The following is a 26,705-nucleotide window of genomic DNA, read 5'->3' as shown; positions in this document are numbered from 1 at the left end:
ATTATGATCCTATTAACATTCTTTGCTGAAAACATTCTTTTCCTTTTTTCCAAGTCCAAATTATCTTCCCCTTAGATCTGCAATTTGTTATCAATTAATTTTTAAAGATTCATGTACTTATCTTTCCATAATATGTAAATATTCTGGTAAATGATTTTCCTTTAGGAGGGAGCAAGCATATTGTAAATGTTTAATTGATTTCTAACTTCTAGTTAAATAAAAAATGCTAAATAATTCATTTACTTCAAATTATATATCCTAGAAACACCATATTGCTGTGAATCTTAAAAAAAAAAAAAAAAAAAAAAAAAAAGATTAAATCCACTGTTACAGGAAAACAACTTAATTCTTATCCAAAGTAAACTCTTACTTAACTCACTATAAATGCAAGTCACGTTAACTTGTTCCTGGTGCCATAACTTCATCTATATGAACACTTGTGATCAGTAAGAATTTTAGGAAGCCAAGAGACATCCTTAAAATAAAGGTCTATTTCTCTCTGTGCCACTGTTATTAAATTATTACAAAAAACATAAAAACATACTGGAAAATCCATACCATTCTTGACTTAGCAATAACATCATGTACACTCTTCAGCATAATATCTTCTACTTGAATTAACCACTTCTCCACTGCACCTCGAGCTTCAGTAGTAGAAATCTTTGAAATCAGTTCAACACATTCTCCTTCGGAACTATACATTGCTTTAATATCCAGATTGGGAAGGAAATGTAGTTTAGCAATGCCTTCAAAACACTTCTTCAAGTGAGGCTGAACTCGGAGAGGATCTTTAGTCTCTGATAGGATCTCCAACATTTCATCATTAGACAAGAAAAAGAAGCTAGAAAAAGATTGAGAACATGAAGAAAAAAAAAAGTGTTTTTTTTTTAAAAAGGAAAAGAACGAAAGGAAGCTAACTGAACTATCAAGCTGCTTTAAAGGCTGACCTTACTGAACAACAATATAAATGTTCAGGACTTTTGTTTTTGAAATAGCCTAAACACATCATACCGAGGAAAGAAGAGACGCTTTTTCTCAAGGTATGCATTAAGCCCTTTCATGATTTTGTCAAGAAGCTCATTACAGTTCTGAAGCTTCTCCAACAACCCTAGCAAGGAAGTAGCAACAAGAACCTGTAATAACAAACACATGCAAACTATAAGTTATAAATAAGATACTTTGCACAGCAAAAATTACTCAACTAACGTACAACATTGTTTTATTCCTAGAAAGCCTAGGCAGCTAATGTAGCTGATCACTGTATATTCTATAAACAGAAATACTGCTGTTTCTTTTTAATACAGTCTTTCTTCCTTACCTTTGGGTCTTTGGCACAATATTTCATAATATCCTTCCACTGTTTATCAACAGTCTGAAATAGACGCCCCTCTTCTGGCATCTGTTGCATGATATCCTCAGAAGAAAAAATGGGTTCCAAATAAAGCCATTGTGCTTGCACTTTCAGCCATTCATCAATTATCTCCTGAATTTGAATTAGGCGATTTTCCCATTCCTTAATAAATATTTAAAGAATGTTACATGGATATTTCCACACAAATAGTATTAAAGAGAATAATTAGAGGAAAAGAGGACACTGATAGTTCCCAAGAAGAAAATAAAACAAAAAGTGTCTAGTGGTCTGCAAAATAATAGAAAAATATTTAGGAGTATTTAGGTTCTTTGACTTATACTGATGGCCAAAGGAGTTCAGAAATTTAATGTATCTGGAAATGAATTTCCCAAAATGCAGTTATCACTTTAGCGTTACAAGCTTTTGATAACTTAATGGTTCAGTAACACCCTGCAGGTTACCAGTGACAAATGCTGTTCCATCTCCCACAGCAAGGAGTTCTTGCTTTGCAGCTGAATTATAGCAGGGACACAAGAATACCAGAGAGACCACTAGATCAGAGGACCAATCCAGCCAGACTAGTATCCTGTCTCAAAAGTAGACAATAGCAGATGGCTCTGGAAGAGGCTGTCTGTAAAGGATAAGTACCTTTTACGGGATTATTACATGTTAACTGGGCCTGCCTGAATCACCTATTTCTAAATAAATAGAAGGAATTAGAGAGGGTAACTGCAAAGCAAATTGATGAGCTTCTCTCCTGACAGCAGACATAGCATCAGCACCACAAAAAGTACTCTATCTCTGCAAATAGACAAGCAGCTGTAAATTGAACCCATCATTGTTCTGAGGCCTGATTAAAAAAAATAAATGAATAAATTCTTCCAGCCCTCCAAAAGTTTCCCTGCCCAAAAGTAAACACTATAGTTCAAAATTTGATTCCAAAACTCAAGGACTACATCACTAAATGTGGATTATTTGAACAATAATGAAATCTTACTTTGAAGATATTAAGAAGCAAAGTTAAAAACCATAAATGAAAGAGCAATTTTCAAAGCCTGTGAAACAAAGTTTTTTTTGGTTGCACTTGTATCTGAATGGCAAAAGAGAGAGGAAACAAAACTTGAGATGTAGAGGGAACTGCAACACTGAGAAATAATGTAGGAAGGACTTAAATGAACTCCAGAGAATCTTGCTGAAGAAACAATAATGCATTTCACTAACATCAAATAATAATGTTGTAATACTGTTGGCTTACTCTTGCATTACAGTTATTATGCAAATCAAAATGGAAAAAAAAAAAGTATGTTTTTCTCATCATACTCTGATTTCTTTGTCAAATGGTTTAATGAAAGGCGATCCCCTCATTGTCTGAGTTTTCACAATCTGATCATCGAGAATGGCTTGAATCTCATCCACTGCAGACAGAATATGAACACCAGTTTCACGATACACAGTCGTATTGAAGGAAATCGAATCCCAGGTTTCCATCATGGCATGCATTGCTTTTTCTAAGGAAAATTCCTACCATATGAAAAGAAAATAATTTATTCTACTTACTTTATTATTTTTTTCAGGTTGATTAATTCAGTACATAAACTTACTGAGCTGAATAAACTATTTTTATCTAACAGCATAAGTTATTTTTAATGTTTTTCTTAGTAATTCATTTTCTAGTGCATAGAAAGCAGTACCCTCATAAAATACAAAGGACGTAACATGAAAGACAAATGTTTACACACTCACGGTTATCTTTTAATGGGCCAAAGTTTCACCAAATTTCTTTTGTGTAAGGGCAAAGGCAAAAAGTCTAGCAGGTCATAAAAGCCAGCACAAAGTGACATGACATTATATTTGTCACTATCTAATCTCCATGCTTACCTTACTCGCACCCACACTTATAGCTTCAAATTCTTCCAAATAAGGGCCTAGATTCTGCTTTAAAACTTTTCTCAGGGTAGTCCCAGAGTCTGGTGTTAAATCATATCCTACTATATTTGACATCTGCTGCCAATGCCGAGTTCGCATGCCAGGGTTACAAAAGACATTCACGGTGGGAATGTTCTCCTAGTTGAGGAAAAAACATAACATAAAAATTGCAATGTGTATTATTTCTCAACTTTTTTTCTCATCCTTGTTTTGCATTTAAAATTGTTGCAGTAGCTGATGACATTAAAATCTTTTCTGAAAAGTGCAGACAAATCCATTCCATTCCTAAATAATTGCAGTAAATTACTGAAGAAGAAATATAATGCTATGAAGCAAAGGTCTTGGCAAGAAAGGGAAAAGGAACACAATTTCAACTATGTTGTGTTAAATCAGACTTCTACTTAATATGGTCCCAGGTCAAAATTCTTAACTACATTCTTAACTGTTTCCCTGAATCCTCAAAGCACTTTTCCCCTGTATGCATTCACTCTTTAACTGTCCACATCCCTAAAACTGCTAAAAAATCTATAATCCTATTAAAATAAATGGGACAGTACAATGTAGGCATGGTGATTCAGAGCTCTGCCTCTCTCTATCGCAATAGGAAGAAGAAATAATTTCCAGAGGATACTTCAGGGTGCTTAGGTTCAAGCATTTTTCTTTAGTTTCCTGTGACTAGATCTAGATGTCCACAAACACAGAGTAGCAAAAGAGCAAATCCTTGTATACTAGTTCACACATAGGGTCTAATCAATGCAAGTTCAACAGACATTCTTAAAAAAAAATGCATAACCATAACTATTACTCAAACAAGCAGTAGCTTTCTGCTATCTGGCCTTCCTTTTGAAGCCCTGCTGGACAGAATGGAAGAGGAAAGGCTTTACCCTCCTGCATTTCTGAACATTTGCGTGAGGTCAGAAAAAATTTGGCCCTGGTGCACCATTCAACTCACTAGGAAAGTTAGTAGTTCCAAATGGGTTTTACTTGTATGAAACATCAATATCCTAACTTAAAGAGGAAAACTCTGACACTGCAGCAACCATACTTAATTTAGGATTTTTCCCTTAGCATTAAATATTAATAACCCTCGCCATTTTATTTTTACCTTAAAGCCTTTAATCTGCTCAAGAACTGAAGAACACATTGTAAGAGTTGGATTTGCCTTTATTTCTTCCCCTTTCTTCTCTTCTACAGTTCTGTGTTGTGTCTTTTTCAACTCCTGCTGAATTTTCTTCTGTTTTTGTTGGAAGAGTTTTGACATTTTGTATATCTCTCGAGAAAAATCATCAATCTCAGCCTCCATGACTTCCCCATTTAGTTCCAAAAAGGCACCATCCATCCATCTGAGAAAAAAAAACGAAGTTAAAAAACAGAATAGCAAATGTACTCCACAAACATTTAACACTTTGTTTTGCAACACGAATGAGTAAGATTAATTTAATAGTTATTTACATGAGAGTAAAGCTCTTGTTTCCAGTTACCATCATTTTACACAAAATTCTAATGCACTATTAAGGGTGGCTTGATCATGCTCTTCTGTGTATTTCTGTCCTGCCCTCAGAAAATATTAATACTTTCTGGTCTTATTAAAAGAATACAAGAACTGGTAAGAAATCTCACTTAATTTAGAGCCATATTACAGTTTTTGTGGTAATATCTAGCCACTGAAGAGCAAAATAATCATTTGAGCACATCTACATGGCACTTTGGACAGACATTGAAGTATGGTTTTCATTACATACAGACTGTGACCTTCCTAATTAAACTTCTTCCTCTTCTGGCATACAAAATGGCTCATACCTAACCTTTTTTTTTTTTTGTCCCAATACATTTCTTTCATAGAACTTGTCTTATTTATAGACTTACCAGTGTGACCAATACAGTTAGAATCCAATATGAAATACACTAATTTATATTGCATTTAAAAACAAAACAAACCAAAACACAACAGATGTTTTCTAGCTGAATTAAAAACAACCCTAACATATAAACTACAGTACCATTAAACTTGGATTTCTAGCAACTGATAAAAGCTTACAAGAAAACAAATGGCATGTTCTATATCTAACGTGAACAAAAATAGCATGAGTATTTTGTCCACTCTCCCTCATTTACCCTCAAGTATATAATATTGAAATACCTCTTCTGTGTTTGCTGCCATTTCAGTATAAGTTGGAAGAGTTTCTGATATGGTTCAATATCAACTTTTAAGTTGCTGAGGAGTGGGAAGTCACTCAATTTCCACTTGAACAGAGTCTCTTCTTTATTAATATGAGCTACTGTTTCATCTGCCTCTTGTATGCGTTTCTGTAATGCTCTCACGTCAGCTACATACTGAAAACAAATAATCGTATGTTTTGAGAAATAGCTAAGCTATACTTTGAACAGCTATCAAAATAAAGCATCAAAACATAATAAGTCTTTGTATTTTTGTCTGTTGACTCCCACAGGGGTAGAGAGGCTTTGCAGAGAGATCTTGATAAAGTGCTGGGCAATCACCAGACGTATGAAATTTAAGAACAAATGCTGGATTCTGCTCCTGGCATGTTTGGTTTGTTCAGCCCAAAGCAAAGCAAGCTGAAGGGAGGCCTCATGGCAGCCTGCAGCTTCCTCCCAAGAAGAAGGAACCTATCAGCTAATTTAAGCACAATTTTATAGTAAACCTTCATTTGAGTCAGATATTATTACCAATATAGCCCAAGAAAACAGAGGGGTGGGGATAGAGCTTTTAATGAGTTTTGACATTGTGGCAAGTGGTTAATACACTTTGTAGTTCACATTTGCTAACAGAATTTATTACTTAATTCTAAATTTCTTCCATGATTCCTGTGTTTTAAACATACAGAACATTTCTATCCATTTTATACTAAATGTTAGTCACACCTGTTGCATGCAGTCCAGTTCTGAGTATTCTTCAAATTCTGTTACAGAATGTGTCAGCTTTTCTAATTCCACCATCAGTTTCTCAGACTTCTGTATTAATTCTTGTTCTCCTTTACATTTGGACTCTTCAATCATCTACAAAACAGACAATTGTTTTTATAGTAAAAAGCAATGCAGAAGTGGTTGTAAATCCCCACAATAATTAACATACATAGTGCTGTCTAAATTAAATATTTAGCACAGGCAGAAAATAAATGATACAGGTAAGTTATCCTTAAAATAAATACATTTCTTGAGGAGTTGCTTCCTGTATGTCCCATTTAAGTGTGTGCAGCCTCTGTATGTTAATGCGGAACCTGTACCTCAATAATCGTAGCAGTTAGAATTGCATAAAGGACTCCTTCATAAAAATATAGGGAAGCTCCAATTGCTACAGCACAGGGTAAATGTTAACGCCAGAAAGACTGGTTGTATTACAGCAAAGAATAAAGAGATTCTCATCATTAGGATTCAATGCTTTATTGCCAAAAACTGAGACATCTACAGTTGCTGAAGGCCAATGCTATCCCACATGTATCTACTGCCATAAAAGGTAGAAATTGTAGAACACAAGAAAACTCTAAAGCACAGGATATGCACAAAAGTGGGTTATTTTTAAGGTATCAAACAAGAAATGAATCTCTGCAAAAGAGATCACCTAAGACAAGAATAGTACTGCCACACAAAAATTGTAAAGGACAAACAGAACTCCTCCCAAGGAACCAGTTCTTTTCAACTGCATTACAGTATGATTGGCAGCAGTTTTAACCTGAAAGAGGGCAGATTTAGATTGGATATAAGGAAGAAGTTTTCCACAATGAGGGTGGTGAGACACTGCAACAGGCTGCACAGAAAAGTTGTGGATACCCAATGACTGGAAATGTTCACGGTTGGTTTGGACAGGATTTTCAGCAACCTGATCTAGTGAAAGATCCCATTCAGCAGGGACGTTGGGCTAGATAAGTTTTAAGGGTCCCTTCTATGATACTGGGATTCTATGAGGATTGGACTTACATCTAACAATATAAAATGCAAACTTGCAGACTAGCAAAGACCTGATGTAAAGATATACTTTTCCTTAATGTCTAATAAAATGCAAGTTGCCAGATAGTCAGCTACCGAGAGATACACTTCTGAGGGACTCCCATTAATAAGTCAGATACGCTCTGTACCAACATTTTCATTAAAATAATTTGAACATGCGTCATGAATTCTCTGTGTACAAGTAGAAAATTAATTCCACTCATTTGGGGGGGGTGGTGCTACATTAATGTAAAATATTTTGTTTGCATGTTATCAGACAATCTCACAGTCTGGGTATATTTTAAGTTAGAGACTTATTCAATACCCTTGGACAGATTCTGTAGTATGGAAATCAAACATAGTGGAAGAGAAATCCTCAATTGTGATATTTAAAAGCTATTGTTATTTTTATAAATATGTTAAATGCCATTTCTAAAATTCATTAATAAAACCGAGGACAAATTTTACACAATTAATACAAAGAGAAAGAAGAACACCAAAAGACTTGACTTATTATATCATAGCCAGAGAGAAAGAATGCTAGCAAGACAAACGTAGACCAGAGGAGGAAAAAAAAAAGAAAACAGGAGAGAGGAGAGAAATCTAATGTTCTCTTTGTGACTGTAGATGTCATGTATTTTCTATTAGTGATGGCTACCTAAGTAACACAATTCCTACTGTTCATTACTAACAAATGTTATTAAGGGCTGGCAGTTATATTTTCAGTAATGGTCAATTGCGTTGTAGTAATTCTCTACATTCCTATGTATTACTTAGTATTGAGCACAAACGAATTAAAATATTAGGACTTTTTGAAGGTTTTAAATTGCAACGCCAATTTTTTGCATTTGTAAATTAAAATTATAATAAATTCTGCATTTTTAAATTTTACTCCAGAAAGCCCTCTTTTGATATAAAAATCTGGAAATGCATTATTTAAGCTCTTCCAAATGAGTAAGGTTCATGTTATATGTATAGATACATTTAGCTGCTGAAAAAATAAATAGCTCAAGAAAAGTGAAAAATGTAACAAGTGAAAATATACCATAAACAAAGAAAATATCCTTACATTATCATGTTCATCAAAAATAGGGTTAATCTTCGTTGGCCATTGAACAACTGTTGCATTCAGTGCAATGTCTTCGGGAGCAAATAAAAAAACATCTAAGAAGTAACTCATTTGCAAACAGCACTCCTATAATAGAGATATCACAAAACCTTATGTATCATAGGTCTGTTTAAGGCACAGGATAGGAAAACATTATCTACAATGATGCAATAGGAATCTACATTTCATGGACTTTTCAGAATTTAGAGCTACTTCAGGAAATTGAGTATTAACAGTCAAAATATGTAAAAAGTTACTCAGATCCCTACCCCCTTCATGAACTTCTTTCTCTAAATACAACTTCTGTGGCCGGTTAATCTAAGTGTGAAATCTTCAGCTATCATTTTATAACATTATGCAACATAAATGTGTTATGCTTAAAGCCGTATTACCAAACCAGAAAATCTGATGCACATCATCCTAATGTATAACAAAGCACAGAGGTTCTTATCCAATAATGTTTTTGGCTGACACACACCTTACACAATTTTCCAGGTTTGTTCTCCAAGCACACACGCAGTACTAGTGCTAACGTATCATCGTCTATATTCTGCTCAAATAGCGAATTGCTTCTCGTGTGTTCTAAGCCACGATTTTTTACACATAAAATTATCTTTATACTTGCATGCTGCTTTTACACAAATAGCTTTTTTAAGCAGCCCTAAAATAAATTTCTAGGCACAACTAATAACCTGAATGCTTTTCAATCTGCTTTACTTTATCAAAAGCTGCATTTCCTCACTGATGAGCAGAGCACATGGGAATGGGGAATCAGAAGCCTGGCTTGTTTCTCAAAGAAAGGTACATGACAAAGAATGAGCAGAACTTCCTTGTTTATTAATACAAGCAATAAGACTAGACTACATTCGCTGCACTCCAGAATGAATGCTGTATTTGTATACGCCAGCACATTTGGTAAAAATGAGAATGAAAGAATAGTCATTTACCTTGATCCTTAACAAGAGGTCCTGAACACCTTTGATTTTAACCTCCTTTATGTAAGCTATTGTTTCCATCATTTCCTCTGTGGTCTCAGGAACTTTTAATGCACGTTCTTTAATTGTTTCAAATTCTCTACATATCCTATATTTTTTACATAAAATATCAATTTTTTAAGATTTTAGTTTGGCTTTTTAAAAATTTTTAAAGATTTTAAAGATTTAAAGATTTAAAAAAAAAAACTTTAAGATTTTAGTTCAGCTTGAAAGGAAATAAAGTTCAAATTACTGTCTTTCAAGTATTACCTGTGTACAGCTCCATTACTTTATGAAATTAAATATATGAAATTAAATAGAGAATATGAACAAGTAAACCTAGCAAAATGCTATTTATTAACCTACAATAATGAGTTTGTTTGAATTTAGGGGTATTCTTTTGCGACAAATGCTTCAATTATTTTTAATAAATACAAAAAGTACTTAAGTAACTTAAGCACAGTATCATTAGCACACACTCAAACACATCCCTAGTAAATATTCTTCCATTCTGCTAATACAGAATCACTGTAAAACAGGACTATAATTTGTTCATCTTAACTGGACAATTTAATATGACTTCACTAATGATCTAATCTATACCTGCAAGTTAACCATTAGAATCCATTAGTATTACTATCTGTCATTATCTATGAAAGCCTAGAAGTATATATCATGTAATATGAGAATCCAGCCAGTCTTTGACAGTGCTGTACTACTGTATCTCACACTTTAAAAGCCATAACAGCAATGAAGCCCTTTGATCTTTTAGCTCTCCCATTATCCAAGCTTAATAGTAATTTCCTCCACTAGTTTTTAAGTCTAGTGCAGAGGAAAAAATGCATCAGCTGGAGCATCTTCCATGAAATTTTTACTTAGCCAAGAGCCTTCATTAAAAATATCTATATAAAAATAAATATTTGCATTTCTTCTAAATATTTCCACTATGGATTTAGCACACATAATGTTCACAAACACAAAATTCTACTTACTTTTCATTTTCCTCTCTGTAATTTGCAACTATTCTGTCCATCAACATTTTTGCAAAGGTGTTTGCGCTACTAGCCAAACCTTGCTTTAAGTCCTCACAATTCAAACTGATCATTGGAAAATAAGCCATCTCTGGTAAACTCAAGATTTCCTTCTCAAGGGTAAAGAATTCATCTATGAACTTCAAAAGAAACATTAGATTTTTACATTGCAGAAATGTTATTTAAATAGTTGACTAAATAAACAAGTATTACACATCCAAGAAAATAAATACTCATTTTTTCTATTTACCACATACACTTCTACGGAAAGAAAAAGCTTATTTTTTACATTTGGAGGCAGTCAACATAACTTTTAGCTAAAGGCTGAATGCCTGTTATTCTCTGATCCCTTTTTATTACTGCTATACATACAGTAAATATTACTTACAAAATGTAGAAATGAACTTACAGTAGTGTATTCACCAAAACTGTGTTGTTCTGCTTCAAATCTTTCTATACGTGCCTGTGCAGTTCCATCCACAAGCCAGCCATACTTTTCAACTGCAATTCAAGAAATACACATTTTATAACACACTGTACAGTAAGTTACTTATTTCAAAGTAACACAGCCATTATTTAAACATGTTCTTTTGTCACTCACCATAGTTTTCAAAATATTCCTTTGGACCTTCTAAGTTGTCTTTGATAGAGCTTTTCAGTGTAGATGTGGCCCATGATACGATATGAGTAGGAAGCTCAGTGTCCAGACAAGTAGTGTCTCCCGCTAGCCAAGAATGTACTGTTTGGACATTCTAATAGAAGTGCAACTTCCGATTATTTAATTTAAATATAAAAACAATACAGGGATACATTTATTTTAAAAGTAAATTGCAATCTCCAGAAGACACGATATCAGAAAAGTATGAGACCCTAATCACAATTAAGGCCAGGCACTTGACACAGACCTAGAACAACTCCTTCAGATTCAAGTTTAACAAGAAACATGTAAGGTAGACAAAAAATAACTACATTATCCAATCTTACATAAATCTGAATTCTGTCCTACATACAAAATAACATGACCAAATCCAAAACACTTTTCTGAAAGTACTATCACCTATGATTAAAGGCCAATACTCAGTTTGCAGGGATACACCTAAAAGCCACTAGGAAAGTTTTGCCTTCCCTGCATCACAAATTGGTTCCTATAACATAAATATTTAGTAATATAAATCCTTAGATATTGTATATACTAGTTGTTTGGTGCCTTTTTTTTTAAAAAAGCAAGCAATATCAACTCTGATTTTCTTTGTGTATCTTAATTATTAATGCAAGTTTATGGTAACTCATCACACATAAAAAAGGTATTAGAGATATTTCTACACAAAATATTAGTTTACGGTATGCACTGCAAAACTACTTGATTTTCAGTGTTAAAAAGACATGCCTTTAAAAATGCATAAATAAATTGTTAAGTGTGTCTATTCACATTTAAAGCACTACCAGATTTTCCAAACATATAAAAGAAAAACAAAAACAAAAACTAAAACAAAACAACAAAAAAAAAAAAAAAAAAAAAAACATAAAAGGTTATCTTCTAGCTAGCTTTCTTTCCTGGTTAAGTTTTGAGGCTGATTTCTATTCAATGAACAGGCCAACTATTCATTTGTGGACATATACGGAGTTTTGCAGTTTTAAAACAGCAGACTAAAACAACCAGTAGCAAATGTGCCAATTTTTCATGAACAAGGAATAGCAAAATGAGTTTCAGAGCCTTTATTTATCTTAAATAAAGATAAAAGCATACCTGGAGAGTCTGTCCTATACGATTCACTATAAATAGAATTGCTTCTTCCAGGTCTTGTAAGCTTGGATAAAATTCCATTTCTTTTTCATCAAGAATCAGTTCCATCTTAAATAAAGGTAGATGACTTCTGTCTTCAGGGTCAAAAAGTTTAACAAATGCTTCAACATTTCTTCTCAAGAATTCTTTCAGCTAGATCATAAAATATATCTCCTATTAGTTGAAAGAACAGGGAGCTCCATCCCACCTTCCCTTCATTCAGTAAATCATGTTTTCCATTCACTGTAGTACTTTTGGCCTGATTCATAGATAGCTGAAGTAGTATGAATCTTTCTAATGACTTCAGTGGATATTAGTCTCAATTTTTTAAGAGCTCAAGCTAACGAACATGTGCACAAACACTTCAGTAAAATCCATGCAACTGTTCTTGCTAGAAAACTAAGTCTATAAGTAATATGTGCCTTAAATATGAACGGAATAACTGGAATGCATTTTCCTCTAAATGTGGTGGTGGATTTTTTTGGTGTTAGTTGTTTCTGTTTGGTTTTTGATGCACTGTGCTTTTTTTTTTTAATATGACAATAATTTGATTAGAATATTTTCCATTATTTTTCTACAGAGTAAATAAAGGTTTGATCCTAAAAATGTCTGCATTCTTGAAATGCTGAACTTAGATAGTCCCACTGATTATTATATTCATACATGTAAATAGAACTATGTAAACAACAGATGCTTCAAGTTAACTTGATGTTAAAGTATTGTTAATCTTCAGTAAACTCAACCCCCCCCTACATTTCACATGAAGTTAATCACAAGGAAGAAGCATATTTACCTGATTAATCATGAGCGTGGCCACACAGCTGTAAAAAGAGTCAACCTGATCTAAGTTTATACCATTCAATGCCTCCTTCTGAGTGAAGAGGCTGATAACTCTTTGATACCATGTATTCAGTATCTTCTCTTCTGCTTTTGAACAGCATAAAGAGACATCAGTCTTTAAAGATTCACAGTCAATTGGCCCCTTCAATCTAGAAAAGAAAATTACAGCCTACTGTATACAGAAAATAGTAAAAATAAATAAATAAATAATAAATAATAAAGAGTGAAGAGATAATAATGTTACACTGTATTAGAAACACTTCTTTCTTAGCAGTAAGTAGAGTGGGAACCTAAGTACCATTTTTGCAGTCTTAAAAGAAAAAAAACAATACCGCAAACCCCAGAAAATGAAGAACAGTTACCAGAAAAAAAAAAAAAATGAGGTAAAGACAATGAAGTTCCAAAATTAAAAATAAAATTCAATAACTGATGAAAAATAGTAAGAATAAGAAATATAATCCACTTCAACCAGAGTTTCATGGAGATAATGGCATTGACATTAACTAAATAATGAGGAGACCTTAACAGAATTACAGTCAAAACATCAACCAAAACAGCTGATATTATCATAAATTTAAGGGCAAGTGAAATATTTATGCTTAGAAGAAAAGTTAAATTAAATGTGTGACAACACAACACTATGATTCTATGAACACAAAATAACCTGCTCAAAGATCTTTAAATGACAGATTGAACAAATTTATTATAGAAAAAAGCCCCCAAACACAGTAATTAATAGAAGTGCACAAACTCTTTTGTTTACCAGCTTCAAAAATCTATTGGCTAATAATTCACCAAAACAGACTTTACCTGAAACTTGAAAAATCCACTATAAGAAAGGTAGAAAATGCTGAATAACCAAAATCCAGTAAAGTTTTCATTGTGGGGTGAAGAATATGCAATTTAGAAAGGATCCGATTTTTTGCTTGGATAAAACTGTTATGCCATGGTCTAGAAAAATCTAGGCCTCTGAATAAACAAACAAACAAACAAAAACAAGTGAAGAGTTCAAGTAATACTTGAGTAAAAGATTCTTACAGATAAACAAAAGTATCAAAAACCTTATTCACAAAAACAAATATATACTTAACTACCATACATACATCCTCAGTATAATGCCGTGGAAGCCATAATCTGTCTAATCATCCATGATTTTATACTCCAGGATATTTTCAAATCACCTGCTTCTCCAGAAGCTCTATCAATGTAAACTTCAAACTTCAATAAACTGCTAACAGGAAGTATTTATTATCAATGTTTAGGTGGCAGATGTTCTAATGTTCCAGAAATTGTACCATTCAGATAATTATATTCTGTCTACCTCAATTCCTCTTCTACTTTGCAGAATATAATACTCTTTGCATTTGGTCTCAAGGTTTCACCGCATAGCACCAAGGCCAAATGAAACCTTGGCATTGGATGCAGTTTCAGCATGTTAAACTACTGCATGATGTTGTTGTCTGTGAGTAAAGTGTCTTGCATGAACACACTCCATTCCAGAGGCAACTTTAGTATCTAGGCACTCATTGGTTCCACTCTTTGTAACTGTAGCAAAAGCATTAAAACATTGTCAACTTCGTAATTCTGAACTTTAGACATAAATCCACTACAAACAGAAAAAAACACCTCTTTAAGGGTCTCCAAAATTAATATTATGCCATAACTCTGTTCATGCAGCTCAATTAGAATTTCCTCACATGCAACTGAGTGTTTTGCCTGTGGGTAATTTGCTAATTTAATCCACTCACAAAGGTGATAAAGGCAAAGGTGCCTCCTCTTCATATTCAAGCCCTTTTACATCTGGCTTAATAAGAACTCTTCGCACTAGGAAGAAAAAAAGTAAAAATCAATAAATGTATGAGCATGTTCAATAGGCACTGTACTTCCTCTGCCATTCTCCACATCGGCCTACACACATAGTGGGATGGAAAGGTAACTGTACATCCAAGTCTCCAAAAAATCATTCTCCCAAAGGTAGCTCAAAATCACAGCTTTTGAAAATACCCATACAGAATCAGGTATATAACTTCCAGCCAGTCTGTCCCTTATTCACTAGATAAACTAGTATTTAAATAATTACGTATTTATGGCAATTTTATTTCATATAAATATAGTGGGATACTATAATTATCCCACTGATGACATTATAAAGTTGGTCATAGTTTAAATTGTTGATTTTTTTAATTGGTGTTTTAAAAAAGATTGACCTTTCACTAAAATATTGACAAAAATGGCTAAATTTTAGTTTTCAGATATTAAAGATGTAAATAAAGATGTTAAGACATGATTTATAGGGAATCCACTTTCAAAATCCAAGTTTATGAACCTCATTTAAAAGTTTAAAATTTCAGATGAGTTGTGAGTGATTTCTGAAAATAGTTAATTATCTTTGCAAATTTTCATTAGGATCTTATTCATGAGCAGTATCAGAAAAATTATGCATGTGCTTGTGGATGAAGGGCTTAAAAAGGCTGCCATTCCTGAAGCTGCAAAAAAAAGAAAAGAAAAAAAAAAAAAAGGATGACTAGTACATAGAAAGGTTCTACTGTCTTTAGTAGAAAACAGCCATACATTCAAGCACAACATTATAGAGAAAGGTCAAAGGCTTAATGAAATACAGTCATGAGTGTGAAGTCTACAGCTGCCTTTGTCTTTGCTGGAACCATAGCTTGAGACTGGTTAAGACAGGATTATATAACTTTTTACTAGTCCAAATGAAAGAAATGAATGGCTAATTGCAGAAGTCATGCCTCACTGAAAGAACAATCTAGAAAAATATTTTCTGTGGGAGAATATGTAACAGCTTATAATATCTATATAACATATATGTGTATATAATACATATGTGTTATATATATTATTATCATAGATAACATATCACATTATAAGCTGTTACGTATTACATATACACACATATATACAGATACACATACATACAGTAATATTAATACTGTGTAGCTTGTGGTACTTACCCACACATCTGTTCATGCTCTTTTCATAGTCCTTTATTATCTCCCCTAAAAGCTTTTCAGCTAACAGCTCTCTGTCTTTGCCTTCCATGAGTGACTGTGGCACCAGTGAAAGCACAGACTTTAGACATTGCTGCTGAATGGGAACCACTGGGTTACTTTGCACACACTTCTTCATAAAGAGGTAGTTGTTCTGAAAGGACAGTATTATCAGAGGTCTAATAATGGGCTGTGTAAGTATTTTTTTTTTACATGAGATTTCACAATGAAGTCCCTTTTTATTTGTCTTTTTTTATACCTATGGATGGGAGACATAATCAAATCTTTTAAGTATTCACTCAGTAGTGCACTAAAAGCTACTCACAAGCTGATAAAATGGTCTCCCTGTCTTAGTGCTCAAATACGAAGCATTGCACCTTTTTAGTATTTTCCTTGTTTCTCTGATGAAGTTCCTGACTGATAATAAAAGAGTTCCAAGTTCATACTACTGTTCTTTGGACAAATATTCATCTAGCAAAGAGTATGCACAAATAGGTGTATTTGGGGGGGGGGGGGGGTTGTTTTGCCAAACAAATAGGTATCTATGCTTTTGAGTGATGCACTTGTTATAAAATGGTGTATATATATAGTCTTCAAAATGAGTTTATCTAACATCAACCAAGAAAAACAGAAGCTCCCTTAGGTTACTTAACACAAGTATTTCAATGCTAATTTAAGTTGAAAGTGGCTTTCAGAAATAAATTATTTTTAAAACTGTACACAATTCAATTCAAAAAATTATACCAGTATTCACACATCTTTATTCCTTGTTAAATCAAATGAACAATGTCAAAGACTACTTTTTGTAAAGGCTAAAGTACGATCTATGACCTCAACTGAAAAAAACACTGAAGCCTCATAGGATATTTTTTAATGTAATGATCTTTAAGTAAATTTTAGATCAAAACTTTAATTACTGCTGGACATACACACACTTTCTGTAACAGAAAACACTTTCCTTCCTCTGGGTCTCAAGAAAGGATTCCCATTTTTGCCTCAGATTGCATTTTTCCCCTTACAAGACTATTGCAATTTTTTTTTCTGTCTAACAGATACAAATTCCACATAACATACTCAACTCTTCTGAATAGAAATTATTTATTATTCCACTTTAAAAAAGCAGAAGAAAGAATTTAACTCACTCGTCGTTGTTTTTGCTCGCTGTTCATCTGTATAAAAAAGAACAAAAAATCCTAATGTATTAAGAACATATACACAAAAAAAAAAAGTCAGAAATATAAATGTTGATTTTTAAATTTAACAGATATGATTCCTAAGTAAAGACTTAACTGTGTATATACAGGTATCATTTTCAATAGGACTACTTGTGCATATATATCTATTTATGAATTACTAAGAACTGAGATAAAAGTATCTTTTAGTAAATATTGAGAAGTAAGAGCATAAATGCCCAATAACAAAGCATAAAATTGGCAATAATACTGAAGAAATACACACTTACAGTGGCAGGTAGTTCTGGGATAGGGGGTGCAGGAACTCTGTGATATTTTTCTTCCATGTATTCAGAATAGACTTTTAAGGCTCGATCAATTCTAAAGTAAAATGTACAGTCAGAAGTTCAGAAAAATACAAATAACAAATACTACATTAAAAATAATGCAGTTTTTTTAATTGATGTAACCTGTTTTTTCATGTTTGTCAACTGATCACTAAAAAGTGAGGCTAGTGAGACAACAAACATATGTCAAGCAGATTTTTGGTGCTGTAAAATAAAAAAAAAAAATCAGAGATTCCAACAAACAAATGCTCTTATGCTAACAAACGCCATTATTATTTCCCGAATATCTAGTGTGATGTTTCTTTCATTTGAACTTCAATATTTCTTGAATTGCGTGAAACTCACAGTAATTGATTAAGCATCTCTTGCTGTTCTTTGCTTCTTCGGTATGTCAGTAGCTTATTCTGTAATGGTGACATATCTGATGTGACTGTTGAAGGTAAAACTGTGGGAAGAAGCAAAGTTCTCAAAGTCTTTCTATTGGAAGGAGTTCCACCTGAGTGTAGCATCTAAAACCATAATAAAAAGGCAAGATGAGAATACAATTAATCGTGTCCAGAAAGCAACTGAACAGATGCATATATTAAATTGAATTTACATATGACATAAAATGTGGTAGCCGCAAGGATAGCTACAATTTAGATATGAAAATTTATGTTTCAGAAAACAGAAAAATAGTGCACATGCTAAAATTGCAAAGTTTAACAGAAGGTACATACAAAGTCTGCAATCGTAGAAAACGATGGTACATTTCATTAACTCAAGATTTGTACATTGCATAACAGTTAAGTTCTGTTACAAGATTCTTTGGGTGCTAACCCACCACCTGTATGAAGCACAGAAGATACCAGCAAAGTAGTCTATGAACCCCCAGCCCTAGGCAGACTGCACCAAAATAGCTCAGTCTCACAGCTCCTGTTCTGATAGGGCCTCAATCCATGTTACTGAATATGCGGCCCAAATGGGTAAGAAGCAACTTGAGCATGAATTAGCAAAGAATAAAGTGAAATTACTAGAACAAGAGACAAGTGAGGTGTCAATGTGGTTGAAGGAATGTGGCTAAATCCTGGCTTGTGTGTGCAGAGTGAATTACCGTTCAAATTATGGTTTCACAGGGGGCTGTCATTTGGAAGGGTGGGTGTGGGATTCAAACTAGGAGGTGTGTCTGAGAGACAGGAGTTTTGGGTTGCGATCACAGTTTTGGGAAGTAGTTGGGCTGCGCAACAAGAGAGGGGAGACAGATAAGGATTTGAAGTAGGAATCTTGGTCGGGGGGCAGATGAAGATGTGTAGTAAGGAAAATGAGGTGAGGAAAGAATAGTAACCACCACAGTTACAGACATTTGGCAAACAAAATTAGTTAATCTCCACATATAAGGACTGAAAAACAGAAAAAACGCCTATGTATGACTGGATTCAGGTGCACTAAACGCCTTTCTGCAGGGGCTTCAGTGTTGTGCAGCCAAGCCTGGCAACACCCATAGCCTCACGGCAGGGTTCCCCTGGAAACACGATGCCCAAACTCGCGAGTGCCTTTCCTCAGGTTCCCGCCGGGGAACAGAAACCCAGAGCCGCCTCCTCCGTTAGTTCTACGTCCTAAAAGCAAATTAAAACGGGGACGGGGAGAGGGTCCGGCAAAAGAAACACATCTGGGCTGAGGAGAGCCGAGGGGCTCCTCCTGGCATCTCCCCCAGCCCAGCAGGACCGGACACAGCCCTGTTGGGAACAGCAGCCCCAACCCAACCCAGCCCGGTCCCCACCGCCCTCACCTCCCCGGGGCTGCCGGACACAACGTTGGCCGGTCGGGACAGCGCCGCGGTTGCCGGGCGGGGCGAGGCGGGGCCCGGGGCCGCCACCGTTGGTCACCGCCCCGCGGGGCCGCCCGGCCGCCGCCTCCCCTCAGCGGCGCCATCTCGGCTCGGCGCCTCCACAGCCCGGCGGGGGCTGCGTGTGGTGTGGGGGCTGAGGCTGCGGGGGCAGCAGCTCGAGACAGAGCTGAGCGGCTTTGTAACGACTGTGGGAATCAAACTGTTGTTTTTGCACAGTTAACGCTGTGTAGAGGGGAGGAATGTGGTATTGAGATATGCTTGCGGAGATAAGGAAGCTTAACAGGCGAGCTTGTAAAATGCACACAACCACAATCCTTAGGGCAATCAGGCGGAAATCACGCTGTGAGAAACGTTACCGCCTCAAAAGGGTAAAAAAAAGTCAAAATAAATTTGAGTTGTAACAGGCTGACAACTGAAAGCCAAGTGTTGTCTGTGAGGCACCGGATAGATTGTGAGCCTGGGTTACCCAGTCAACGGGAAAGCAGGGGAGGGTCCCGGTCGTAAAAATATATATATATACATATATGTATATATAGTAAATATATATATATATACATATGTATATACATATAATATTATACATATACATATATATATGTATATACATACATATATACATATACATAATATGTATACATATATAATAGTATACATATTATATTATATATATACATATATATACATATATGTATATATAATAAAAAATATATATATACATATATACGTATATACATCGTGTTATGGAACTAGTAGGCGCGCTCCTGCTTGTGGGACGCCCGCCATTGCAATCTTGACTGAGATCCTCGCCTGAGCCCATGTCATTGGCTAAGGATTATTTCTCACAAGGACTGGAATTTCATTCCAGCTTCAATAACCGTTTCTGAGCGGCAAACAAGCCCCAACCCCCTGGCGCAGGGGCAGGGGCAGGGGACAGAAGGGAGCCGGGCGGGACCCCTCCCCGCAGCCCCCTGAGGGCGAAGGGAAGTGCCTGAGGGGCCGTGACGTCACCGCCCGCCTCAGCGCGGCCCCGCCTACCTCCACCAGGCCCCGCCCCCTACCTGGGCACGAACCGCGACGGTCGGACGCCCCGCCCCTCCGCTACGAGACCGTGCGTGTGCCGTCACTTCCGGCCGGAAGCGGGCGGGCGGCGCCGTCTCCATGTGGCAGCGGCTGCGCGCCGCTCTCGGACGGCTCCGCGCGGGCGGCCCGGCCCCGGGCCCTGTCCCCGTGGGCATGGAGCGGGCCGTGGTGCGCTGCGTGCCGGCAGAGCCCAAGCTGAGCGTGCGGCTCGTGCTGCCCGACGGCAGCTCCAGGCACATGCAGCGCGACCAGGAAGAGCCGCTGGGCCGGGCGCTGGCCCGCCTCGCCGCCACCGCCGCCAAGGGCCGCGCTAAGGCGGCCAAGAAGAGCAAGAAGGCGCGGGCCGAGCCGGGGGAGGGAGAGGAGGCGGCGGCGGCGGCGGTGCCGGCCGTGCGGTTGTTCTCCCGCGACGGGCTGGCGGTGGCCGAGGAGGTGCCGAACGCGGCGGCGTGGCAGGACGGCGCCGTGCTGCAGGTGGGCGAGGCGCGGTACCGCGTGGAGCGCAACCCGCCCGCCGTCACCGAGCTGCGGCTGCCCCGCTCGCTGCTGGCCGGCTTCCCCGTGTGCCCCAAGGTGAGCGCCGAGTTCGCCGCCCCCAGGCACTGCGTTTTCCGCTGGTACCGCCAGCGGCGGCCCGCGGACGGGGAAGGCGGTGGAGGGGACGCGGCTTGGGTGGAGGAGGCGGAGGGCACCGAGCGGGTCTTCACGCCCTGCAACGCGCTCGTGGGGCTGCGGCTGAAGCTGCGCTGCACGCCCGGAGATGGGGAGCAGCGCTACGGGCAGCCCTGCGAGGTGGAGAGCAGCGGGCCCGTGGAGGCCGGTCCTGGCGCCTGCACCTTCGACTCGCGGCACCTGTACACCAGGAAGGTGTGCGGCCACGGCTCTGTCCGTGCTGTCTCCTACAACATCCTGGCTGACACTTATGCCCAAACGGAGTTTTCCCGCACTGTGCTGTACCCGTACTGCGCCCCGTACGCGCTGGAGATCGACTACCGGCAGAACCTCCTGAAGAAGGAGCTGGCAGGCTACAGCGCCGACCTCATCTGCCTGCAAGAAGTGGACAAGTCTGTCTTCGTGGACAGCCTGGCTCCGGCTCTGGATGCGTTTGGACTCGAAGGGCTCTTCAAGATCAAGGAGAAACAGCACGAGGGCCTGGCCACTTTCTACCGCAGGGACAAGTTCAGCCTGCTGAGCCAGCACGACATTGTGTTCAGTGAAGCCCTGCTCTCGGACCCGCTGCACAAGGAGCTGTGCGATAAGCTGGCCGAGTACCCTGCAGTGCGGGAGAAGGTGCTGCAGAGATCATCTGTGCTGCAGGTACCAACTTCTATGTGTCTGTTCCCTCCTTCCCCTTCCCACTGTTCCCTGGCAGCTGAGCAAGGTGTGTTTCAGTGCCCAGTTGCACGAGGAAGGGAGGCAAAGCACTAGGAATCTGAAGTGATGACAGAACAGGGGAATGTTCTCCACCAGTTAGGGTAACAATAATGAGTAGGGGAAATGTTCAACTTAACATGAAGGAAATGCTGACAATTGGACTTGATATATGAAACAACATCAAATTAGGAAAAAATGCAAGCTTACTTTGCTTGAAGATGAAATCAGCTGTTTGAGGATCAATCTGGGCTTGGTGTTGATTGCTGGTTTGTGGCATTTGCTGCCCAGTTGTTCACCACAACATTTGTCAAATATCTGATGTCAGTGGAATTCTGTAGTGGTACTACTGGCAATATAAGTGGCTGATACCTATACTTTACACAGAGGATAAATAGATTCAATTTAGGAGACATACCATTCATTGGTTTATAAAGTCTCAGATTCTGTTGTTTGGAATGGCATCAAGGCATAAGCTAAATAATGCACTTAAAAAAATAATAATGTGTAGTACCTTTATTTGAAATTTATCAGACTTCTTTTTCTTGAAGGTTTCTGTTCTTCAGTCTGCAACTGACCCTTCCAAGAAGATTTGTGTAGCTAACACCCATTTGTACTGGCATCCAAAAGGTAACTTTCCTGTATTCCTGTGTATGGGATGACTGGATTCTCCTTCCTGTGGAGAACTGATTTATCCCTAACCTTTTGCAGCTATGACCTTTTCTTGTGGAACTGGGGATTTCCTGCTCAATTCCTTATATAGGTAAAATCAAGCCAGGCTATTAGACTTATTATCTTCCATACAGTGAGATTGTTCTAGTTTGCCAGGGAGTCAGTAGAGTACAGCTGAAGATCAGTCATGTTACACACAATTTGTCTGAATCACAGACCATAAAATACAGCCCTGTGTGTGCTCATGGCTCCCTGTTCCTTTTGTAGCTGAAGGGGAACTAGCTTTGGCTAGAGAAGCTTTCAGAAGAGACTCTCCTTTAAATTAATTTTTATCTTAGTTCTGTTCCTTTTAGGAACAGTATTAGGATGGTTCCCAAGAGTTGTAAAGCTCCTGTGATATGGATGTCTAAGGTTTGTAGTACTTAGGTTTGTGAATTTGAAGTTAAACATTTCTGCAAAATTCTGTAGTTGTGAATAAAGGCATCTTTATGTACAAAAAAATATTCTAAAAGTGCACAGGGAATTTAAAGCAAGATTGCTGTTTTAGAGCCATACATGACATGCCTAAATTAGCAACTTTTGAGAACTCTTCCAGTGCTACTATGAACTAATTTAAGCAATACATTTTTATATTTTCAGGTGGGAACATCCGTCTCATCCAAATTGCTGTAGCCTTATCTCACCTCAAGCATGTAGCATGTGACTTGCATCCCAGTATACCAGTCATATTCTGTGGAGACTTTAACAGCACACCATCGTCTGGAACTTACAGTTTTATCAGCAGTGGTGGCATTGCTGAAGATCATGAAGACTGGGTCTCTAATGGAGAAGAAGAAAGGTGCAATATGCCTCTAACCCATCCTTTCAAACTGCAAAGTGCTTGTGGAGAACCTGCTTACACAAACTATGTTGGTGGGTTTCATGGATGTCTGGACTACATTTTCATTGACAAAACTGCTCTAGAGGTTGAACAGGTCATTCCATTGCCAAGTCATGAAGAAGTAACAACCCATCAGGCTTTGCCAAGTGTTTCACATCCTTCTGATCATATAGCACTAATATGTGACTTAAAGTGGAAATAGATCAGTTCTTCTACGGTGCTTTTTGGGGTTTTCAATCATTCATCTACTGTTGGGAAACTGAGGTGCCCTGGCTTGCATGCTACTAAAAGGAAAGTTAGAACTACTGAAAACTTTGTGTTTAATGGTTTAATCTCACTGTTCAGAATATTTGCGTGATAACATTTCCCTTTTTTTTATATGCTAATAAGAAAATATTTAAGATGGGGAGTTTTGAAAATTGGATTATCATATACCTTTTTATAGGTTTTTAAAGATTAAAAACTTTGTTAAAAAAGCTATATTCATATAAGTATGCAAACTGAACCCTGTTTAATTCAGAACCAAATGCAGAACCTGAAAAAAAATTACTTCAGTTAGTTCAATTTTACTGTGATTACTGTCAAAGACAAAACTTTTAAAATAAATTCAGAACTTGTCTTGTGCCTAGTTTTTTAGCAAGCAGCATGATGGGTGTACTGGCTACTTTCTGAAAAGAAGGTCTTTAATGTTCAGTGAATAGACTTGTTCTGTCAACAACTGTGTTAAATTGAAGATCATAATTGATTGGGAAGCACTTTGCCCACCTAGTATGGGTAATGAGGGTAACTTCAGCACCTGTTAAAACTGGATTCCATATATAGGCTGCTTCTGTTGTCATTAGTAATATAAGTAATATTTAAGGCAGCTGACTTGGGGTGGGAGGGAACTTTTTCAGTTCAACAATCTGTTTCAAGGAAGGGGAGGGGCAGAATAACTAAGGTGGTGTGTTATCTATGCCAAAATTAAAAAAAAAAAAGTGACTTGAAAACCTTTGTAAGGTTCTATTAAAAATACTTCGAATATCTGAATATCTTCTGTATTTTTTTTCCTGTCTAGAACTGTTTCCCATTGTTTTGAAAAAAATTTGGATGTTGGGAAATATATTTTATCCGTATCATCACTGAATGTGTTGGAGGGGTATGAATCACTAACTATTCCCTTGCATAATTATATGAAACAAAACACCACTTAATGCTTTCACTAGATCTTGACTAATAAAGTTCCCTTTTAAGTTGTTTGTCTATCACAGTTCTCATTTGACTTCTTTCTATTTACTGGTATCTTCCATGGCAAAAGAAGTCCTAAAGTGCTACTGGGAAAAAAAAGTTCTCTAAATATATTCTAAGGCAAAAGAAACAAACAACTGTAATGTATCTGCAGCCTTACAGCAGCAAGTATGTTAAAAGATTTAACAGAATCTGTGCTTAAACAGAAGAAAAATACTAAGGAGAATAAAAAAGGTAATGCAGAACTCTATGGGTTTGGTAACTTTCCAATAAATAAAGCTAAAATCCAATGCTGTGCTTCATTCTGTACTTGCTTTAGTTACTTAAAATATTTTCAAACTTTGTCTTCCTTGCTAATGTTGAAATTGATACCCAGTTTTTAAAGTCTCTGGGAAAAGCCAGGAGATAACTTAGTCATGCTCAGAGAGGTGAAAATTGATTAAGGATTAACTTCAAATAAATGGGAGCCAAAACTTGTGCCCCTGTAGTCACAAAGGGTGCTTGTAACTGGCTTCAGTTGCAGGGAAAGGTAGCTTTTTCCATAAAGGTAAACAGCAACTGACAAAAGGACTGTTCCAGTAATATATGGAGGTTTTTTGTTAATTCTTCAAGAAACATAAGTAGTGATTTTCTCTTTCCTCTCATCCCAACCTCTTTTACCTGATTTTACTCCACCACTTCTGAGTTCTGGCTATTTGTTTCTGCTTATGCATACCAGACTAAAATATGGAAATGATCCAGCTAAAATACAGGGTCTTCTCTTAATTGTATTAAGATTTCAGTGGGTCATTTTCCTGAGCTGGTTCACCATGAACATCTTGTACCCTAAAAACAAGATACAGGCTTGGAACTGGGAAGAAGTCATCCAGGCAGTACCTGCTTCAGCATCATTTCAACATCATTGGAAGTGCTCTCATTTACAGTAATGAGCTTTGGTAAGCTTACATGTAAAATTTTCAGATGTCAATTTTGGCTAATTAGAATTTTAACCAAGCCAAATGGTAGCCAAGGGCCTTTGGATGATTAAGTGGAAGCAGAACGCAAAATGTGGCAACAAATTATGTTAGATCATTGCAATGCAGAGTGAAGGACAGTACCCAACCTGTAAAATTGGACCCCAAATACTTTGGATTGGTCCTTGGTCAGTTACTGGTCTCTGCTAAAAAGGGAAGTGAAAATTCCCTTAAAAAGGGAAGTGAAATTCAGCCTTGTGTATGATTTGGTGGTAGTATCTGTCCTCTTGTACGCTACAGAGCTGATAGTAAAAAACATCCAATTTATAATTGAACTTCAAGATACAGAAATAAGGAGAAAATTTTGTGCACAGAATGGAGACCATAAACCTCATACCTAGGCAAAGAATATTCACTGATTTAGTAAGTGAGGGCAAGCTTACACCTGAAGACTTAATGTTTGCAAGCATATGGCATGTTGAAGAGAAACCCCTCAGCCACTTAGAATGATAAGATCCTCATTGCAATTGTAAGTGTGGAAGTGAAGTTGTGTTGCTTACATAGGCTAAGCTCCCTTTAGAAATTGAGAACAAGTATGTGTCCTGGTTTCAGTTAGGACAGAGTTAATTTTCCTCCTAGTAGCTGGTAGGGTGCTGTGTTTTGGCTTAGGATGAGAAGAGTGATGATAACACGCTGATGTTTTTAATTGTCGCAGAACAGTGCTTACACCAAGCCAAGGACATTTCAGCTTCTTGCTCTGTCCTGCCAGCGGGTAGGCTGGGGGTGCAGCAAGAGCTGTGAGGGGACAGACCCCGGACAGCTGACCCAAACTGGCCAAAGGGGTATCGCATACCATCTGTGGTCATGCTGAACAATAGATAGGTGGCTAGCCGGGGTGGGGGGGCCAGGCTGCTTGGGGTTAGACTGGGCATCAGTCAGCAGGTGGTGAGCAATTGCATTGTGCATCACTTCTCTCATACACATTAATAGTACTATTATCATCATTATTGTTATTATTATTTTCCTGTCTTAATAAACTGTCTTTATCTCAACTCACAGGCTTCATTTTCCTGTTTCTCTCCCCCATCCCAGAGAGGGAGGGGGGAGGGTGAGCAAACGGCTGTGTGGTGTTTAGCAGCCAGCCAGGTTAAACCACAACAGTATGTTTTTCCTCCTTTTTAATACCTACTCATTACAACTGTGTACTCT

The 26,705-nt window shown here is 37.4% G+C and overlaps 2 protein-coding genes across 2 annotated transcripts in view; one reads left to right on the top strand and one right to left on the bottom strand.

The window, feature by feature from the left end:
- Positions 1-19,327, bottom strand: part of DNAH12 (dynein axonemal heavy chain 12) — a 68,797-nt gene extending 49,470 nt beyond the window's left edge. Inside the window, exons 1-22 of the mRNA XM_084531247.1 lie at positions 19,254-19,327; positions 17,831-17,994; positions 17,429-17,519; positions 17,109-17,135; positions 15,931-16,120; positions 14,707-14,782; positions 13,769-13,927; positions 12,912-13,107; positions 12,083-12,271; positions 10,937-11,087; positions 10,745-10,836; positions 10,297-10,475; positions 9,278-9,413; positions 8,292-8,417; positions 6,161-6,295; positions 5,418-5,611; positions 4,383-4,620; positions 3,230-3,415; positions 2,672-2,872; positions 1,319-1,513; positions 1,012-1,133; positions 559-841 (exon numbers count right to left, since the gene is read on the bottom strand). Coding sequence (XP_084387373.1) covers positions 559-841; positions 1,012-1,133; positions 1,319-1,513; positions 2,672-2,872; positions 3,230-3,415; positions 4,383-4,620; positions 5,418-5,611; positions 6,161-6,295; positions 8,292-8,417; positions 9,278-9,413; positions 10,297-10,475; positions 10,745-10,836; positions 10,937-11,087; positions 12,083-12,271; positions 12,912-13,107; positions 13,769-13,927; positions 14,707-14,782; positions 15,931-16,120; positions 17,109-17,135; positions 17,429-17,519; positions 17,831-17,994 — 3,330 coding nt within the window. The 5' untranslated portion in view covers positions 19,254-19,327. The remainder of the gene's footprint in view (positions 1-558; positions 842-1,011; positions 1,134-1,318; positions 1,514-2,671; positions 2,873-3,229; positions 3,416-4,382; positions 4,621-5,417; positions 5,612-6,160; positions 6,296-8,291; positions 8,418-9,277; positions 9,414-10,296; positions 10,476-10,744; positions 10,837-10,936; positions 11,088-12,082; positions 12,272-12,911; positions 13,108-13,768; positions 13,928-14,706; positions 14,783-15,930; positions 16,121-17,108; positions 17,136-17,428; positions 17,520-17,830; positions 17,995-19,253) is intronic.
- A 1,139-nt stretch (positions 19,328-20,466) lies between these two features.
- Positions 20,467-24,560, top strand: PDE12 (phosphodiesterase 12). The gene is made up of 3 exons (XM_084531245.1): positions 20,467-21,710; positions 22,316-22,394; positions 23,076-24,560. Exons 1-3 carry the CDS (start codon positions 20,472-20,474, stop codon positions 23,516-23,518), a joined length of 1,761 nt encoding a protein of 586 aa, XP_084387371.1. The 5' UTR covers positions 20,467-20,471; the 3' UTR covers positions 23,519-24,560.
- The last annotated feature ends 2,145 nt before the right edge of the window (positions 24,561-26,705 follow it).

This window comes from Aythya ferina (genome assembly GCF_964211825.1).
Source record: "Aythya ferina genome assembly, chromosome: 10".
Classification (NCBI taxonomy): domain Eukaryota; kingdom Metazoa; phylum Chordata; class Aves; order Anseriformes; family Anatidae; genus Aythya; species Aythya ferina.
This window is presented reverse-complemented; position numbering and strand designations above follow the sequence as displayed.